The 21,352-nt window shown below is 32.7% G+C and overlaps 1 protein-coding gene across 1 annotated transcript; it reads left to right on the plus strand.

The window, feature by feature from the left end:
- Positions 1-1,621: 1,621 nt before the first annotated feature.
- Positions 1,622-15,045, plus strand: LOC139522326 (low-density lipoprotein receptor-like). Its single transcript, XM_071315862.1, has 6 exons — positions 1,622-1,667; positions 3,906-3,958; positions 5,907-6,044; positions 6,707-6,832; positions 11,994-12,119; positions 14,541-15,045. Coding segments are annotated over exons 1-6 (597 nt in total). The 5' UTR covers positions 1,622-1,665; the 3' UTR covers positions 14,693-15,045.
- The last annotated feature ends 6,307 nt before the right edge of the window (positions 15,046-21,352 follow it).

Genomic DNA, 21,352 nt, shown 5'->3' on the forward strand with positions numbered 1-21,352 from the left:
GAGGAATCTGCATTAGTCAGACCAATGGACTTGACGCCATTGTCTCAAAGTTCAATTGCGGTGATAACGTGACAACTGATGTCGAGTCTGACAATGCCTACGAATCAGCAATTGTCTTTTGACTGGTCTACAGGGAAGTAAATTGTAACAATATCGTCTGCGGTTAACAGTTACATTTCATTGCACTAAACTTGGAAGAAAAAAACGTGTATATAGCTTTCAAAAACCCGGTTTTTAATGTACCTATGAATAAAATTCAGACCTGAATTTTTACCCGTCGATTAACAATAGATTAACAAACTATATGGAAACAACGCAGTATCAAATTTAATTGTACAACAAAAACTAGAAGCAAAACATTTAGGTGTTGCTTAACTTTTGGCGAGGTGTATGCATGATGTAGGTAAATTAAACGGTTTTATGACTGAGAATAAGGTAACATAGGAGTTTTAATTGGGGTTCCTAATGCTCAGTCTTTAGTTTTTATGTTGTGTCTTGTGTGCTATGATTTGTCTGTTTGTCTTTATTTTTTTAAACCATTGCGTTGTCAATTTGTTTTCGATGTGTGTTTTTGAATGTCCCTCTGGTATCTTTCTCTTCTCTTTTATTGACGAAACTGTGTAGTGTAATATACAACGTTTAATTTAGAACTATAGACAATTTTCGTTTCATCTATAATTATATAACATCATAAGCTGTAGAACATTTGCAACCGTGGTGTACCTGCACTCATGAAAACCATGACAACCATTACCTCATGCGTACACCTGCATACACATTAATTACTTTTTTAATCCTTTTGACAAACAGTAAACAACTATAAACTAAGAATTCACCATTCATTTTCAATTGGAATCGTACCCACAAACAAACACATATCTATTTACTGCGGGGTGTGTTTCTCGTGCTGTGTGGATGCAGTAGAATGCTTGTGTTGTATGTCCTTATATTTTTTTCAATATTGGGTTGTTTGCCTGTGATTGAGCTTTCACATGTTCATTTTATCTTTGTTCTTAATTGTAACTTGACTATTAAGGTGTTTGGATGTGTATACTCATCCACGCCTGCTTTTTGTAGTATTGCCCCCTGCTATGTCTTTTTCTGGCCCTTTGTAGGTTGCTATTAGGTGTGAACCACGGCTCCGTGTTGAAGGCTGTACCGTGACCTATAATGGTTTACTTTTATAAGTTGTTACTTGGATGGAGAGTTGTCTCATAGACACTCATCATTTGCTCATATCTTCCTATATCTTTATATAGTTTTAAAAAAATACCATGTACACGATCATAACATTTTCACAGATTTTATCATAGAATGAGTAGTGAAATTAATGGTGATAAAGCATTAAATATCATTCCCAGGTTATTTACATGTCAAAATACCTTTAGCATATTAATAAAAATTGGTGAATTAGATTGATAAAACTGGTTAAATGGTCATCATAGGTGACATTTGAACGTTTATTGTTAATATAAAATTATACTTTGAGAGGCGGATAATGATTAAATGAAGGTAATTGCTTTATAAAAAACACAAGTGTTTCAAATCAAGATCATTGGACGTTTTTGAAATGTCAGTTATTAGTTTCTAATATTTATTACGTCTCCTACTCACTTTCTGATTTACTTGAATATTCACTGCTCGAATGTTAGCTTATAATTTTATATGTAAGTATACATTTTATCATTTTTTAAGTCAAATAATTCTATGATTGTTATCCCTTACTTAAAGAAAAACTTATTTCAGAATTTTATCTGAGTAAAACATTGACGGAAAAACAATTATTTACTGTCATAGTTTGTTGAAATGTTATTCTGAAGTCCACAATGCTTAATCTAAAAAAAAAAAAAACAACATCGCAGAATAGTTAAGTTGGATGCTAAAAGATAAATAAGCTCGATACAATTTTGACAAGTGTCAACTTTAAGCTGGATACAAATTAAAAGTGTTATATTCAAGCTCGATACACATTTAAAGTATCAACTACATGTTCTAACTATTGGCCAACAAACTGCAGATAGAGTGTAAATACAAGGCGGTCTTAGCAGTCCAGTTTAAAAAAAAATGAAATGACATCATTTTTACTTCTTAGGAAATGGAAAAAAAGTTAACAGTAAGATATCAAATTACTTTCAGCTATAACGATACATACTAATTAATTCAAAATTTAGTATATTCGACCATTGAACATATCTGTCCCATCGTAATTGAGATAAAGGATACAACATATACAGTAAGTCTATCTAATATATAGACTTACATATACGACATTATTCACAAAACACTTCTAAACCAAGAGTTCCTAGTAGTACAGTTGAATTCATACCTCTTTAAGTTGTATAGACGCCATAACGAGTTGCTAGACCGTTAAACAAATCAGTTCACAGATAATAACGGATACGTTTCTAATGTTGTAACTACAAGGTACAATCCCCTTTTGCAGAATGTTACCAATGGAATTAGATTTATTACCGGGTATGTACCAACAATAGCAACACGAAGAATGAAATATGTTAAGCATGATTTTGTACCCTTTCGGGAGCACTAGATATCACTCATACCTTTTTTTGTAGTTCGTGTTGCTCATTCGTCAGTTTTATTTGTTGTGTGTTGTTTACTATTGTGTGTCGGTCTCCTTATTTATCCATGAAATTGTCCGTTTACATTCGACAGAAGAGTTTGAGTGGCTTTCTGATGTCTTTCACCTCTCTTTATAACATGCATGTTTCTACTTTTTATTTCTACTTTTTATTGATTCTTGTTTTTTTAAAAGAACACTAACCCAAAAAAGTGATTCCATTATTTAAAACTTCGTTGTATAAACATATCTCTGTATGTATATTTGCATTTAAGCTTTATTTGTGGGCGTTCCTGATGAAGTTTAATATAGACAAAAGTTTCGTATATAATAAATTAAATCTATTGTTGGATTTCTAATTTTTTTTTATCATAAGCTGAGTATGTTGCGCACATCAATTTATGATAGATGTTCATGTTCTATATTTTCTATAGACAAAATTGTTCTTCTGTTTGACTAAAGTTATATCCATTCGTAAATTTTACAGATGCCATTACGAGTTGATTGACCGTCATGAAATAACCACATATGATGTTTCACAGATAATATCGAATATGTTCATTACGTCGTAACTACAATCCCCTTCCCTTATTATGAATCAGACCTACCGAATTAGACTATTTAACCATTAGCAACACGACGGATGTCACATGTGGAGCAGAATCTGCTTACACTTTCGGAGCACATGAGATCATCCCTAGTTTTTGGTAGGATTTGTATTGCTTTGTCTTCAGTTTTCTATGTTTAGTCATGTGTACTATTATTTGTCCGTTTGTCTTTTTTGTTAATTTTTAGCTATGGTGTCGTCAGTTTATTTTCGATCTATGAGTTTGACTGTCCCTATGGTATCTTTCTCCACTCTTTTATTCAATTTTATTTTGACGATTCATTATTCATTGTCCATATAAGAAGAAGATGTGGTTTGATTGCCAATGAGACTACACTCTACATAAGACAAAATGACACAGAAATTAACAACTGTCGGTCACTGTACAACCTTCAAAAATGAGAAAAGCCTATACCACATAGACATATTTAAAAGGCCCCGAAGTGACAATGTTAAACATGTTAAACAAGAAAACTAACGACCTTATTTATGTACAAAAGATGAACGAATTCCTTTTGTATTGTTGACAGCCATACGGTGACATGTAAGGGTTAATTTCATTGTCGTTAACATGAAACAATTGCGTTTAGTTTTGAAAGGTTAATATTTCATTTATTCGAATTGTTTTAGATTTAGTTTTAATTTGTAATGTTAACAAAGCGATTAATACGTTGCTATAGGTTTTTTTATTATGTGACATTATAAACCTTTTTTTCACAGGGCAATGGAAACGTATCCTTTCTTTTTTGCACTGTTTGTTACTGCAATAACAGGTAACTCATATCTTTACGAAGTTGCACTTAAATGGCAGTTTTCATATTATAAATATATCATATTAAAGTACAATCGTATTTGGTCGAAATAAGCTGACTGATTAACAACACGACTGAAAAAAGACTCATACATAACAGGATCAATATGAGCTATTTGTGCCAATTATCATTTTAATGCAAGTATTTTTCCATGCAAACATGCGATTTACTATTCCGTTATTCACTGACAAATCTATCTCCAATTAAAATGACGTAACTGACGTAGGTCAACACAACAAGGTAAGAAGTAGTCCGTAGAATGGAGTGACAAAGAAACACACATTTAAATCCATCTGTTGCCGAGCATGAGTGGCATATATAGTCAAAAGTATTCCCTTGCGTTATTGTTTTGGCAAATCATGTGTTGCTACTTAAACATGTATTTATTTCTGACACCTTTTTCAAGCAGAAATAATTCTGTATTAAGTCAATATAAATTTTCACAAAGCGGCATTCTGTATAACGCCTGTAATGATGACCATCTCTGAGACACACATTGGATAGTATTAAAAAGACATTCATTTGTATATTTTGTTTGAAGTAATTGGTTAATAAAGTTATGTATGGCTGCAAATTTAACACGTTTTACAATGTGATTATTTCAAGAATACGGTTGAAATCTATCATTTCACAAGAATCACGAAACATAACGTTTAGTTGTTGTGTTAAATATACAGTGTATGTCTTTTGTGTCATTATTCATCTAATATTAAATTATTAATTCAGTTAAACAATTAACTAGTCCGAACAAACACAAACATAAAGAGTCTATACATATATATGGATAAGACAATTGATTTCAGGACATTGGCATATATATTTGTACAGATATTTTATTCGAATTACAAGAATCTGTTCGTTTACGTAAGATAGCTAGGTTTTCTCAAAAGGACACTGTTTAGACATTCAAGGCACCTACAAAGCATAGCCTAAAACGTAACACTCATACTTTAATTCGTTGCTAGTAACAAATCCGTAAAAGCAGTATAGTTATATTCCACAATCGAAGATGGACTAGATTTTAGTACATAAAGAACACAAATCAAATGAAGATGAATGAATATAAGAATCAGATCGAACTCCTTTATATACTCGACGTCAGATCCCAAATCGAAATCAACATCTGACAACACATTATCAAATCGACGTCTTACATTTTTGATCCTCTAATAGACGACTAATATGACGCCAATATGTAAAAAACGACGTCCGACCGATTGTGCTTTATCTAATTGATGTATATGATCAGTTAATCATAAACTATTTGTACGTTTACATAAATGTTGGTATGTTTGCTTTTCATGGCAACCCAATTTTCAAACAGTTAAGGATTTTCTATAATTATCGTTTTGTCTTTATGTCAAGCTGTTCAGAGAAACTTATTGTCTGTATTCAATACCAATCGTAATGACTTAGTAGACGTATTAGAAGGAACACACATCACAGAAAGCTACATTTCTTCCAAAAGCATCAACTAAATCAGAATAAAGGAATAATATCGATAAATGACACCAAGACAACCACCGACCTGTTAAACACATACTCATATTAATCTGAGTATTGATAGAAACTAATTCAATTATTTTTTCGACTGTCATTGCGGAAAATCCATTAAACGGACGGCGTTAAAGTATTTCAACAAGTAAACAACGATCGGAAAAAAAAGACGTGGAATAGTAGGACATATACTAAGCCGTCGATTTGGAATCTTAATTTATTGTGGCGTCTGATTCTGATGTCAATTTGAGTAATACACGTCGATAAGGGACCGGCGGTGATTAGAAGTTAATATATTTACTTTATAAACATTGGTCACTTGGTAACATACAATATAATTGCATATTGGTTTTAGAAAGTGTTGTTATACATAACGATATGTTGTCATTTGATAATTGTGATATCTTAACAGGTGGGTTGACGGACATCATTCCTCCAGGGGAGTGTAGAGAATGTTTAGACGGTTCTGGCTGTGCCTATATGTCGGAATTCTGTGATGGTTATAATACTTGTGATAATGGAGAGGATGAAAACGAGGATATATGTAGAGGTAACTAGGTTTACTGTTTAACTGTTACAGGAATCTGTAATTTGTTTATACCATAACTGTTCCATTTTGTCTCCTAGTTTTATGAGTCTTCGTGCTATTTAGAATTATATGTCACATCACCATTTTCATGGGAAAAGAATGCATGTAAGAGTTCATAACAGTGCAACAAATACATAATTCATATTTTGTATCAAAGCTGGGCTTTTAATCTCACTTTTCTTTAAACTATTTTACTGAATGGTTAAATTATATTAAGACATTGATCGAATCAGGGAATTTAACAAAATTATCTATAATTCTGATGAAGAAAAAAAAAACACACGACAGGCCTTTATTGTTCATTGAAATTACTTTTTCAAGCATCCGATATTTTACTAGAAAGAAGCGTAACATTTAACCATGGATATAAGAAGATGTGGTATGAGTGTCAATGAGAAAACTCTTCATCCAAGTCGCAATAACTAAATCAAAACCCCATTACAAGTCAAAGTACGGTCATCAATACATACTCATTTGATTAATGTCAAACTTTACTATATGTTATCTGAATATCCCCGGTCAATCGGTTTAAAAACAATGTTCTGTACCTAAGATTTCTGTTTTATAATAAATATTCAAAACGTATTTATTTATTTATTTTGATATTTGTTGGTTTTATTTAGAATTGGAATGTGAAAAAGGTGAAATGAAATGCAAAGACGGGATACATTGTTTTCCTGAATATACTTTATGTGACAACATACTCTACTGTAAAGATGGTTCAGATGATGATCAGGAAATGTGCAAAAGTAGGTGCATTTGTGTAGCTAGTTATTGCTAGATAGCATAATTCAAAAGTTAACATAAAAGAAGGGCAAAAGATACCAAAGGAACAGTCAAACTCATAGATCGAGAACAATCTGACATCGCCATGGCCAAAAAATAAATAAATAAATAAACAAACAGACAGACAGACAGACAGACAGACAGACAGACAGACATACACATTAAAGTACACAAGACACAACACAAAAATTTAGACCAAGCAACACGAACCCGACCAAACACTGGGGGTGATCTTATGTGCTCTGCATTGGTAAGCAGTTTCTTCTTCTCATGTGGTACCCGTCGCGTTGCTCATATTATTACGAACTGGGTAAGTAGTCTAATTCGGTAGGTAATATTCTGTGGAAAGAGTAGAAGATTATAGTTACGACAAAATGAACATATCCGATATCATCTATGCAAATATAATTTTATCCGTATGCAGGTACTGCTGTTACATGGAAATGGAAAGTTCACAGTATAGAAGCTGAAATCATCTCTTGTGTCGGAATTTTTTTTTTTTTTACAACCTACCCTCATTTTTATTTTCTAGATGTAAATCAAGATATGAATCAACTTAACTGTACCTGTTGTATCCTCTATCTTTAGTTCAATGACATAGATGTGTTCAACATAATCACCAAATTGTTTTTAGTGAGAGAACATCGTCTATAAAGCGGAAAGTAAAGTAAATGGATATTGCTAACTTCTTATCTTCCTTCAAAACAAGTTCCCGTAGGAAGCCAGCCTCATAATGATTCAGGAACAAGTCGCCAAGAAAAGGGACAAAATTGGTTTTCATTAGAATTCCGACAGTTTGTTGAAAAACAAGTCCACTAAACGTAACAAATATGTGGTTTGTTGAAAAACAAGTCCACTAAACGTAACAAATATGTGGTTTGTTGAAAAACAAGTCCACTAAACGTAACAAATATGTGGTAAATCAAGACATCAAGAATGTTGATAATGTCAGTTTCAGATAATGTTTTGTTTGAATCAGATTGATTCTATACACAGTTGGATTTGTTCCCTCCTTAGACATGCTACTTGTATCTATGATATCTCTTTCAATTCGCCTTTTAATTTTGAATGGGGATCACTAGCCAAATGTTTTGATGCTATTACAAGATGAAAGAGTCTTAAATTGTATGTACATTTGAAAATCGTTGGAATGTATAAGCATCCACATCTAATTCACGTCATCTTTATAATATTCAGTTTTAAGCATGGCTTTTAATGCTAAGAAAACAGATGTTAATAATTTAGAAAGATGTTTTTAATTGTTCTTACTCCTGGGTTTTTATAGAAAAAATAACGGTTTCTTGAATATTTTGTGAGCAGTATGTAATATCTTACCATGAAGAACATACAATTATTTTGGTAAATAAATGCATATGTGCCATGAAAGGTGTTATATTTAGGACTAACAATATCAAATTCTGAATATTCCAAAAATTCCTTAGGGTAACACGTTTGTCAATTAATTAGACTACTACTACAGTATATAATTAAAAAACAAATGTTCAGAACAATTGATGGTATTTCCACATGAAAGAAATTGTGAGGAAAAGCTAGTTAATTTATACTTATGCGATACATGAGCGGTTTTGTAATAATTTTGAGTGAAATAAGGAAGATAATTAGCTACTTCCGGTGAAGTTAATGTCACTTCCGGTCTCAAATGATAGCTTCTTTCACACTGATTCCAAAAATATATAGTTTCTATATACTTTTGCCTGTTAACCAGGGGATAATTGGTACAGTTAACGGTTTATTAGTTAATAAAACATACCAACAAATTCATTTCGTAAAGGTAGATAACTCCTATAAAATATCATCGAATCGCTTGGATCTAAATTAACAAAAAATAAAATTTTTGTTACAAAGGAGATGCACACAGATGATAAACAGTGAATAGAGAGATAACTCTTACAAAGGAAATGGTTCGGCTTAGCAGGATGAAATTTAAAAGCGCATAAAACTATACGATACACTATGAGAAATATCTAAGCGACATATTGCAAAACAAACATTAATTACAAAAACTAAATTTGGCGAAAAAAATTAGAAATAATTGAATTGAAGGTCTTTCCACATCAAAGGAATTTTGAAAAGAAGCTAGGTACTTTATACTTATTCGATAAATAAGTAGTTTCGATATACTTTTGGATGAAACATGTGAAATAAGGGAAATGATTTGCTACTTATTGTGAAGTAAATTTCTTCCAGTCTCATATGATAGCTTCTTGAACACTGATTCCAAAAAAATAATTAAATTTTGAATATGACTTTGACCTTTGACCTTAATCTAATTTTCATTTTTTGGGGCCAAGGATCTCAAATCAAAAGATCTTAAGTCTATATCACTTTTGGTTTACAAGATAGAAATTTATATCACTTATATTAAATGCATAAGGGGAAATAACTCTCATATGGAGTGTTCATATCTCTTCGGTCAAAATAGAACAAATCATGGAAAGGATATAACAAGCAATTTTAGAACATAAATTTGTCGCTTTCTTTTACGGTTACGCAGTAGATGTGGGCACAAGAAAAATAGTGTTCAGGAAGATATTTCCTACAAAGAAAATTATTTGGTAAAGCAGGGTAAATTGCAAACTTAAGGCGCATAAACTGTTCGATATCATATCCCAAATATCTAAGCGACATATTGCAAAACAAATATTTATCGCAAAAACAAAATTAGACAGGAGAAAAAAAAATAAAATCAATTGAAAGTCATTCCACATCATAGAAATTTTGAAAAGAATCAAGTTCCTTCAAAATAATTCGATCAATAAATAATTTCCATATACTTTTGAGTTAAATTAGGGAGATAATTTTCTTCTTCCGGTGAAGTAAATGTCACTTCCAGTATCATATGGAAGCTTTTTTCAAACTGATTCACACTGATTCCAAAAATATATAGTTTTTATATACTTTTGCCTGTAAATAAGGAGATAATAACTTCCGGTTTATCAAAAGTCACTTTTAGTCTACAGTGATAAGTTAATGTATTTAAATTACAAAATATATGGATTCTGAGTACTTTTTGTCTAAAAAAAAGTGCAAAAATGGCTTTTTCCGGTTTTTTCAAGGTCACTACTGGTTTTCTAAAGGTCACTTCCGGTTGTCATTTTTAAGTCCATATGCTACCTTACCATTTGTAAAAGATCATATGGCTTTATAATGAACCAAGTTGAAGTTAGATCGTTTAGACCAAATGTAACATATCCGCAATACAATAAACCAAACAATTTGCACTTGTTTTTTTATACATATCTTTCACAGTGTCAGAGGATATGCAAAAACAAGCAAAAGTCGCCATTTAGAACTTGAGCTTGACCTCATTTTCTAAGTAAGAACCTAGGGATCTGAAATAAAAAGATTCCAGGATTATAAGGTTAATGGTTTATGAGTTTAAAAAACATACCGACAAATGTTTTTAGTAAAGGTAGATGACTCCTATAATTTCATCGAATTGCTTCAAACCAAATTAGTCAAATATTCCTGAGGATGTAAAGAACAATTTGTAAAAAGTTTTTGTTGATATCCTTTTTTGTTACGAAGGAGGTGCACACATTTGATAAACAGTGAATAGGTAGCTAAATCTTGCAAAGAAAATTGTTTGTTTTAGCAGGGTGAAATTTCAAAGCGCATTAACTGTACGATACTATATAAGAAAGATCTAAGCGACATATTGCAAAACAAAAATTTCAAAAAATGGCGGAAAAATAAATAATAAATAAAATAAAAAAAAAAATAATCAAAAGAAATACAATAGGTCTTTCCACAGAAAAGTGGAAAGCCTAAATAAGGTCTTTCCACCAAAAACCATGTAGCTTAATATGAAAGTAGTAAAATTAGGTTTAAAATGTCATTTCAATTGTCAGATGATAGCTTATTGTACGCTGATTCCAAAAATATATGGATTCTATACAATATTTTTTTAAATAAGCGAGATAATTTGTTACTTTCGGTTTGAAAAATGTTACTTCCGATAATGTTGTATATTTACTTGACACTTATTCCAAAAATATCTGGTTCTATATACTTTTATTTTAATAAAGTACAAAAAATATCTTCTTCCGGTTTACACAAGGTCACTTCCGGTTGTGTTTTTTTCAAGGTTAAATGGTTTGATACCTATTGCCAAAAGTCTCATAGCTTTATCATGTATATAATCATATGAGATAAAATAAAAGGTCAAAGTCTAGAACGTCAAATTAAGCTATGACCTTGAGATCAATTTCAAGGTCATAAACCAAGGACCTCAAATCAAAAGACCATAGGTCCTAATTATATTTGGTAAATGAGTTATTTCACCATACGTATATTTTTAAATACATGAGAGAAGAAAACTCCCTTTTACGTTCAACATATCCTTGCAATCAAATTTAACTTGTTACGACATTTCGCAACTAGCAATTTAGTAAAAGGATATCCTTTACGGTTTTTAGAAATAAGTGAAAATATGCAAAATTCAAAATTTAGAATATAACTTTGACCTATCTTTCATTTTTTGGACCATGGACCTCAAATCAAAAGATCCTAGGTCTCTATCATTTATGGTTTACAAGATAGTAATGCATATCACTTATATTAAATGCATAAGGGGAAATAACTCTCATATAGAGCGTTCATGTTGATTCGGTCAAAATAGGACAAATCATGCGAAGGATATAACGAGCAATTTTATAAAATAAATTTGTCGTAATGTTTTACGGTTACGAAGGAGTAGTGGATACTTGGAAAACAGAGTTTGGGGAGATAACTCCTACAAACAAAAGTATTCGGTTACGCTGGGTAAATTTAAAAGGCGCATAAACTGTTCGATATCATATACCAAATATCTAAGCGACATATTGCGAAAAAAATATTTATCGCAAGAACAAAATTAGGCGGAAGAAAAAAATGTAATATGAAGAAAAACAATATGTCTTTCTACAGAAAAGAGGAAAGACTTAATAATTAGAAGAAATACAATAGGTCTTTCCACAGAAAAGTGGAAAGACCTAAAAATAATCAATAGAAAACCAATAGGTCTTTCCACAGAAAAGTGAAAAGACCTAATTATATTAGTTCGTGAACGCATTTAATTTTACTGTAATTATTAGTCGCCTAATACTTCTTTCAATTCCACAGATCGAACGTGTCCGACTGATACAACAAAGTGTAGTGATGGTATTGCATGTTTTTCACCAAAAGATCGCTGTGATGGTTACGAATTGTGCAAAACTGGTGATGATGAAGATACAGTAATGTGCAAAGGTTGGTTCTTAATTACAAAATGTAAATATTAATTGTGGATGGTGTCTTTGAGTTTCTGACAAGCGCAGGTTCATAAAAAATGTTGTTTTAAACTTTCATACTTATTATACGCAAGTATAAATATAAATATAAATACAACTATTTACATGGTCAAACACATGAGTCTAATAACTTACATTCTCTATTCTTCTCAAATGTCGGCATTCTCAAACTGTAACATCATTTCGACTATCCACTCCAAACCTTTCATACCAATCAAAGTCGTATAACTCAACATGCAGACATCTTATACGCTCAGGTATTTCACATCAAACCTTGTATGGAAATATTCTTTACAAAGCACAAAAATGTCAGTATTCACCTCAAAAGCTTACAAAACCTTTGGACAGACTTAGTTACGATACTATTGTCAGGTCATTAAAGATTGCTTATTTTGGCTTTAATATTGATTCACTTATAGGGTCTTTGCATCGGAACTAAACACATTTATTTTTAACAGTTGTTGGCATGACACGGGTTATGTTCTTCTCATATATTTTATGATAGTATGATACTAAACCCCTAACGGTAGGGATTGTGCCTGGTATTCATATGATAAAGACGCAATCATTCAATCAGTTTAATTGAGGTCTGGAGCGGGCATGTCAGTTAACTGCTAGTAGTCTATTATTATTTATGTATTATTGTCATTTTATTTCTTTTATTTTGTTACATCTTCTGACATCGGACTCGGACTTCTCTTGAACTAAATTTCAATGTGCGTATTGTTATGCGTTTACTTTTCTACATTGGCTAGAAGTATAGGGGAAGGTGGAGATCTCATAAACATGTTTAACCCCGCAGCAATTCTGCGCCTGTCCCAAGTCAGGAGCCTCTGGCCTTTGTTAGTCTTGTATGTTTTTTAATTTTAGTTTCTTGTGTATAATTCGGAGTTTAGTATGACGGGATGTTCTCGCTACATTGAAGACTCATTGGTGGACTTTGGCTGTTGTCTACTCTATGGTCGGGTTGTTGTCGCTTCCACACATTCCCCATTTCCTTTCTCAATTCTATCATCATGGCCACAAATAAATAGAAAAAGACCATCAACAAACAAAATCATAAAATGTACGTGATTTGACTAGTTCAGAACGTAAAAATTGTAATTGTATTGTAATCCAAGTATAAATTTGCATTCAAACTGTCTCCTAGAGTTCATGAAAGCAATTATCCACGAATTATCCAACAACTACAACCTGACCAATTTACTTCCGTTTGTTAAAACACTAATTACTGTTTGAATACAAATTTTGACAGTTTGGTTTTATGACTATTATCAAATAAGTCAAATATCTTTTTATTATTTAAACCTTTTAGCAATCAAGATCTGAAATTTATAATATCAAAATTTAGAACTGTCTTAATTATTGAATGTCTACAAAAATGTCGGTTAACAGAATGATTTATAGATGGACATGAATTACCAATGGCATTAACAAATGATACGGAGCAATACATTGCCGTTTACCCGATCGACAATTTTGTTTAAAGGAGTTTTGTTTTGAGTGGCATTGAGACTCTCCAGTGAAGTCGTTATTTGTATAACGCAAATCACTATATGTCAAAGTACGGCCTTCAAAACAGCATTGTTTCATATAAACAAGTCAATGTTCACATCAACAGTAAATAAATGTGTAGAAATATATTTATAAAATGGTAAAGAACACCTTTTTTTTTTACTAAAACAAAACATTAATTGTTAGAGAAAGGAAGTGATATTTTGTCTGCGGATACAAGTATTAGCTTGCTATCCGTACAATTGGAATACTATGAGATCAGTACTGATTGCCGATTTTGATGGATGATGTATAAATCTGTTTTTTGTTCTCGCTATATGTTTTATGTTTTTCTATTTTTGTCTATCAACATATGCCTGTTTTTCATCGGTCGTCGAATGTTGCAGTATATCAATTGTTTTCGCTTTATGTTTTGTATATACATTATTTCTTACGGTTTTTGGTTTGAATTCATTTTATGGGTTCCAAATTTCGCTATAAAAAATTAATGCGGCTTCAAAAATCCCGTATGTTCAATAAACACAGGTAAGATGTTGATTTTTTCTGAAGAGAAAGAAGTATGGAAAGTATGAACAGTAGTAGTATGAGAATCTAACAGGATTAGGCGAAAAAAAATCAACAGAATGCGTGTTGCGCCTTAAAGTCAGTCAGTTATGTAAAAATATGCAAAATTGTGTAACCATAATATAAAAAAAAAGTTAAAGATGTGTCTGCATAAAGTTACAATGTAAATAAAATAGTACTTTGATGTTTTATGAAACAGAATAATACGGTTATTGTTTTTATAATCCAAATTTATGTCTGATATAATACGTTCTAAAAATTACTAGCATAACAACATTAGTTTTGTTTAATTTGTGTTTAGCATATGTTTGCCCTGAGTGGAAATGGAAATGTGCTGATGACCAACAATGTGTCTTTAAACAAAGATTGTGTGATGGATATCAAGATTGTAACGACAAGTCAGATAGTCCAGCGGATATCAGAATAATTGATCACTTTATGGTAAAAGCATGAATCTTAGCATAGTGAAAGATTAAGGGGTATAGACACAATTCAGATATGGAGCCACGAAAAAAAAATCCAATATGGCCGCCAAATTCAAGATGGCCGACATAAGTATAACATAATTCACTTGACGAAGTCTTCCATTTCAAATGAGTTCAGAAGATGTCACAAACATAAGGAAATACAATTAAGATATGCCAATTAGTTTTTTTTAAACCTTATAATACAGAAATCATCAAAATGGCGTCCAAATTCAAAATGGCGCGTCAAGGTGTCTAAGTTTGACAGTATTCATTTGTATACACCATCATTGTGTGATAGAAAGTTAATTTATCCGTGAAACTGATCATTTGATATCGACAAAGGCCTACAATGTATGATTAACACCTGGGTGCATAGATAATATTTTCAAAATGGCGGCAAAATTCAAAATGGCGCCGTTTAACATGTCAAAATCTGACGTTTGTTTTTAAATATGGCATAAAAGTGATTAAAAAAATGGATCATGTATTTCAATACAAGCACGTATATACAAACATATTAATTATTTAATGTAACAGGTGACATTAACTATGAAATAAAAATGGCCGATTCAACTCAAAATGGCGTCTTTGACGAGTTCTTATTTTTTCACAGTTACAGGTAATGACACAATTTTCCTAAAATGAAACAAAAACAACATATGCAGTATTGAATCAGTGCAAAGAGTATTTCTTTTTTAGAAATAAGATGAGAAAAAAAAAAACAAAAAAACTCACAAGTAACTATTTAACATAACAACAAATTAAAATTATAATTAAAATATGATACAAATGCAGTTAAATCAAAAGAAAGCACAGTCTCAATCAGTTTTTCTTTCACAGTCCGGTGAGCAGTTGCATAATGCTGTGCATTTTAATGCTGCTTTCAAGAATTTACATGTTCCTTGACATCCTTTCTTACAGCGACAGTGGATGAGCTCTTGGCATGACATTGAAGCTTCAGCAAGCACAGACCAGAATGGTACCCAAGAAACATCAAGTTTTTGCCAACCGAATAAATCTGGTGATGGCATACTAGGATTTGCAACTAAACAATTGCCCAAAATAACACTACCTTGATAAGCTGCACGTTTCGTAGGTTCAATGAAGAAATGCATCTCGTGTTGGAGGAATATTGTCAATTGTTCTCGTCTTCTACGTGAATCACTTTTTTCTTAACTAATTCACCATATAAGCTTTACTAGACCGATCATACAAAAGCCTTACATATCGTTCTATTACTCTTAACACTTTTAAAATTTCCACTTCATTAGGATTCTCAATAACCTGCAGAAATGCTTCTGACAACTCCTCATATACGGACCATGTGTCCCAAGCTGATTTCTTACCTTTCCCAGAAAAAGCTGAGACTGTGTCACAACCGGTAAATGAATTGAACAGTGGAAAGACTTTCAATTTCAATGGTCCTAGAGCAAGGCACAATCCATGAATTGAAATATATCGGAAGTTCTTTCCAGTGCCAAAACCTATCCACAGCTGTTCAGCCATTTGAATTCTCCTTTTAATGCAGCTGGGATTGAGGACATATCAATTGAAAGTTCTCCTTGGGATATCTGGTTTGCTGAATCTTAGTACAGCTGGTGGAAGATTTGAATAACTCTCTGATAAAAGAGACACACTCTTGGACTGGCATTTTAACATAGGTTTAGATTGGTCAAATGTTTGAACAACGCCTTGAACATCCTCTGAAATATGTTGGAATAAAGATATACCTGTGCCATGGAATGAATCTTTTAACGAGATACTGCTTGGATTGTGATAAATGCTGTCTACAGCAGATGATGTAAATAATTTTGTAGTAGACTGGTAGGGCAAACAATACCTTCTTGGACACAACGACGACAATCATCATTCGCCATGGAAGTAGAAATTTCTAACACTCGGTCGTAGGAGACAGACAGTCAAAGTTTGAAGAATGTATCTACTAGATCACGTTTTTTAGTCTTACATGGATCATGATTCCATAATAAGCTCAAACTGGAGGTTCATGATCTTTCATGTGAAGGTTGGATAGTTTCTTTGTACAACTATACATCAGAAGCTGTACTATTGTTAATGTCGACTGAGAATATGAACGATCCTGAATGTTGGGTCCAAACTGAATCATACTGACCAAAGAAAGCAATGACTGGGGTACAGAAGCTTCCTGACATCCCTTTGGGAAGGTTCTTTTACATTCTGAATTTGATGCGAAAATATCTTTACGAACGCACGTAGCTGTTTTTGATATGTTGACAAACTCATTATCAAAGTCTTTTAAGCAGACTCTCTTCAAATGCAGGACCAATGTCATCTTTGAAAGCAAGAATTTTTCAAGATCTTGTGTATGAACATCTAAGTAATGGAAATTAGATACAATTGAAATGAATGTTATTCTTTCCGTATTATAAAGTTTACATAGATCTGACAACTTGAAAATACTTATGGTCTCATTGCATGACCTTGTTTCATTTATATAAGAGACTAGTTCTAAAAATGCAATACTATGGATTTGACTTTCCTTCATAGATTCGACATTATCATTTTTCATTTCAATCCGAGATGCACGATTATATGAGGAAACTAAACATTTAGAGTGGTACTTTGCTTCCTGTGCAATTAGATAACCTGCACTTAACTTTGCAAGTTACAACGTGTCATTTAATTTTACAGCACATTCTCTCACACGTGTATCAAACGTTGAGGACTCATGAAAGGCTTCTTGGCCATTTTCATTACATAAAAAGCACTCAGACGGGTTACTGGTGGACTGAACGGAAAAGCTATGTCTAGTTTTCTTTTTAGATGTGGTTGCTTTATCATCTATTCTCTCACGTGAGGTTCGTTTTTTTGCTCTATTCAACTTTGTCCTGTTTAGTTATAAGTTGCAAGATTTGTGCCAACATGACTTTTGGTCAAAGAAAGACTGTGCTATTCCAGATCCCTCATCTAAGTTTTCAATGCACACATTAATGCCTTCAGGCATCAATCGTAATTCATGAAACTTCTTAATATTGTCAGCTAAAGATTGATAACCAGCACCAACATTGAGACGTTTAGAATCAAATGGGCATATAAGTTTTTCATCTATTATTTCTTGGCATAGGATGCAATTTGCCCAATCAATATTATTTGATTTAGTCGGTTTGTCATATTCTACACTTAATACCCTGAACGTCTTTTCAGAAGCCATGTTGTAAGAACTATGATCGTAAATTAGTTTGTATATTCCTTGTGGATAAATTCGTGTTTCATCTACAAATGACATATCAGTGACGCTTGAATTGAAAAAGTTAAAAAGACAAACAAAAAGTATGTAATTTAAGATTTGATGACCTGAAATCCTGAAAGTTTTGCAAAGGAATTATTTTTAATTGTTCCATATTCAGAAAAGATTAATTAGCATCATATCTAGCAATGTGCAAAGTTTTGTGCTTTTATTTTCAAATGATCAATTATACCATTATTTAATTTTATTCCTTAATGGCCGACAAATTCAAAATGGCCGTCAAAAGTCTTATTATCAGAAACTATATCGTGTATATCTAGAAAGCTATAAACAATCAACAAATATTTGTACTTTGCAAAACTTTCAGGATTTCAGGTCATCAAATCTTAAATTACATACTTTTTGTTTGTCTTTTTAACTTTTTCGATTCAAGCGTCAATGATACGTCATTTGTAGATGAAACACGAAGTTATCCACAAGGAATATATATAAACTAATTTACGATCATAGTTCTTACAACATGGCTTCTGAAAAGACGTTCAGGGTATTAAGTGTAGAATATGACAAACCGACTAAATCAAATAATATTGATTGGGCAAATTGCCAGCAGCACCTGCATACGGGGTATATATCTCCCAATTGATACGATATTCCCGTGCTTGCATTTCCTATCATGATTTTCTTGATAGAGGTTTGCTGCTCACAAGGAAGTTATTAAACCAAGAATTCCAAATGGTGAAGTTGAAATCATCCCTTCGTAAATTTTATGGACGCCATCACGAGTTGGTTGACCGTTATGGAATAACCGTTTCACATATCGGATATGTTCCTTACGTCGTAACTACAATCCCCTTCCCTTTCATGAATATGACCTACCGAATTAGACTATTTACCGGATTTGTAATCACATAAGCAACACGACGGGTGCCACATGTGGAGCAGGATCTGCTTACCCTTCCGGAGCACCTGAGATCACCCCTAGTTTTTGGTGGGGTTCGTGTTGTTTATTCTTTAGTTTTCTATGTTGTGTCGTGTGTACTATTGTTTTTCTGTTTGTCTTTTTTATTTTTAGCCATGGCGTTGTCAGTTTGTTTTAGATTTATGAGTTTGACCGTCCCTTTGGTATCTTTCGTCCCTCTTTTTGCATCCTATGCCAAGAAATTATAGATGAAAAACTTATATGCCAATTTGATTCTAAACGTCTCAATGTTGGTGCTGGTTATCAATCTTTAGCTGACAATATTAAGAAGTTTCATGAATTACGATTGATGCCTGAAGGCATTAATGTGTGCATTGAAAACTTAGATGAGGGATCTGGAATAGCACAGTCTTTCTTTGACCAAAAGTCATGTTGGCACAAATCTTGCAACTTAAAACTAAACAGGACAAAGTTGAATAGAGCAGAAAAACGAACCTCACGTGAGAGAAAAGATGATAAAGCAACCACATCTAAAAAGAAAACTAGATATAGATTTTCCGTTCAGTCCACCAGTAACCCGTCTGAGTGCTTTTTATGTAATGAAAATGGCCAAGAAGCCTTTCATGAGTCCTCAACGTTTGATACACGTGTGAGAGAATGTGCTGTAAAATTTAATGACACGTTGTAACATGCAAAATTAAGTGCAGGTGATCTAATTGCACAGGAAGCAAAGTACCACTCTAAATGTTTAGTTTCCTTATATAATCGTGCATCTCGGATTGAAATGAAAAATGACAAGGCAATGAAACAATTCTTGCTTTCAAAGATGACATTGGTCCTGCATTGAAGAGAGTCTGCTTAGAAGACTTTGATAATAAGTTTGTCAACATATCAAAAACAGCTACGTGCGTTCGTAAAGATATTTTCGCATCAAATTCAGAATTTAAAAGAACCTTCCCAAAGGGATGTCAGGAAGCTTGTGTACCCCAGTCATTGCTTTATTTGGTCAGTATGATTCAGTTTGGACCCAATAATCAGGATCGTACATATTCTCAGTCGACATTAACAATAGCACAGCTTCTGATGTATAGTTGTACAAAGAAACTATCCAACCTTCACATGAAAGATCATGAACCTCCAGTTTGTGCTTATTATGGAATCATGATCCATGTAAGACTAAAAAACGTTATCTAGTAGATACATTCTTCAAACTTTGACTGTCTGTCTCCTACGACCGAGTGTTAGAAATTTCTACTTCCATGGTGAATGATGATTGTCGTCGTTGTGTCCAAGAAGGTATTGTTTACCCTACCAGTCTACTACAAAATTATTTACATCATCTGCTGTAGACAACATTGATCACAATCCAAGCAGCATCTTGTTAAAAGATTCATTCCATGGCACAGGTATATCTTTATTCCAACATATTTTAGAGGATGTTCAAGGCGTTGTTCAAACATTTGACCAATCTGAACTTATGTTGAAATGTCAGTCAAAGAGTGTGTCTCTTTTACAAGAGAGTTATTCAAATCTTCCACCAGCTGTACTAAGATTCAGCGAACCAGATATCCCAAGGAGAACTTTCAATTGATATGTCCTCATTCCAAGCTGCATTAAAAGGGGAATTCAAATGGCTGAACAGCTGTGGATAGGTTTTAACACTGGAAAGAACTTCCGATATATTTCAATTCATGGATTGTGCCTTGCTCTAGGACCATTGAAATTGAAAGTCTTTCCACTGTTCATTTCATTTACCGGTTGTGACACAGTCTCAGCTTTTTCTGGGAAAGGTAAGAAATCAGCTTGGGACACATGGTCCGTATATGAGGAGTTGTCAGAAGCATTTCTGCAGGTTATTGAGAATCCAAATGAAGTGGAAATTTTAAAAGTGTTAAAAGTAATAGAACGATATGTTAGGCTTTTGTATGATCGGTTACAGCTAATATGGTGAATTAGTTAAGAAAAAAGTGATTCACGCAGAAGACGAGAACAATTGACAATATTCCTCCAACACGAGATGCACTTCTTCATTGAACATACGAAACGTGCAGCTTACCAAGGTAGTGTTATTTGGGGCAATTGTTTAGTTGAAAATCCAAGTATGCCATCACCAGATTTATTTGGTTGGCAAAAACTTGATGTTTCTTGGGTACCATTCTGGTCTGTGCTTGCTGAAGCTTCAATGTCATGCCAAGAGCTCATCCACTGTGGCTGTAAGAAAGGATGTCGAGGAGCATATAAATTCTTGAAAGCAGCATTAAAATGCACAGCATTATGCAACTGCTCACCGGACTGTGAAAGAAAAACTGATTGAGACTGTGCTTTCTTTTGATTTTCCTGCATTTGTATCATATTTTAATTATAATTTTAATCTGTTGTTATGTTAAATAGTTACTTGTGAGGTTTTTTTTTAATTTCTTATCTCATTTTTAAAAAAGAAATACTCTTTGCACTGATTCAATACTGCATATGTTGTTTTTGTTTCATTTTAGGAAAATTGT

Source organism: Mytilus edulis, chromosome 5, assembly GCF_963676685.1.
Source record: "Mytilus edulis chromosome 5, xbMytEdul2.2, whole genome shotgun sequence".
NCBI classification, from domain to species: Eukaryota; Metazoa; Mollusca; class Bivalvia; order Mytilida; family Mytilidae; genus Mytilus; species Mytilus edulis.

Coding starts and splice junctions, on each gene's coding strand:
- LOC139522326 (XM_071315862.1), top strand. Junction 3,959..5,906: donor GTTTGTTACTGCAATAACAG/GTAACTCATATC, acceptor ATATCTTAACAG/GTGGGTTGACGGACATCATT. Junction 12,120..14,540: donor AGATACAGTAATGTGCAAAG/GTTGGTTCTTAA, acceptor ATTTGTGTTTAG/CATATGTTTGCCCTGAGTGG.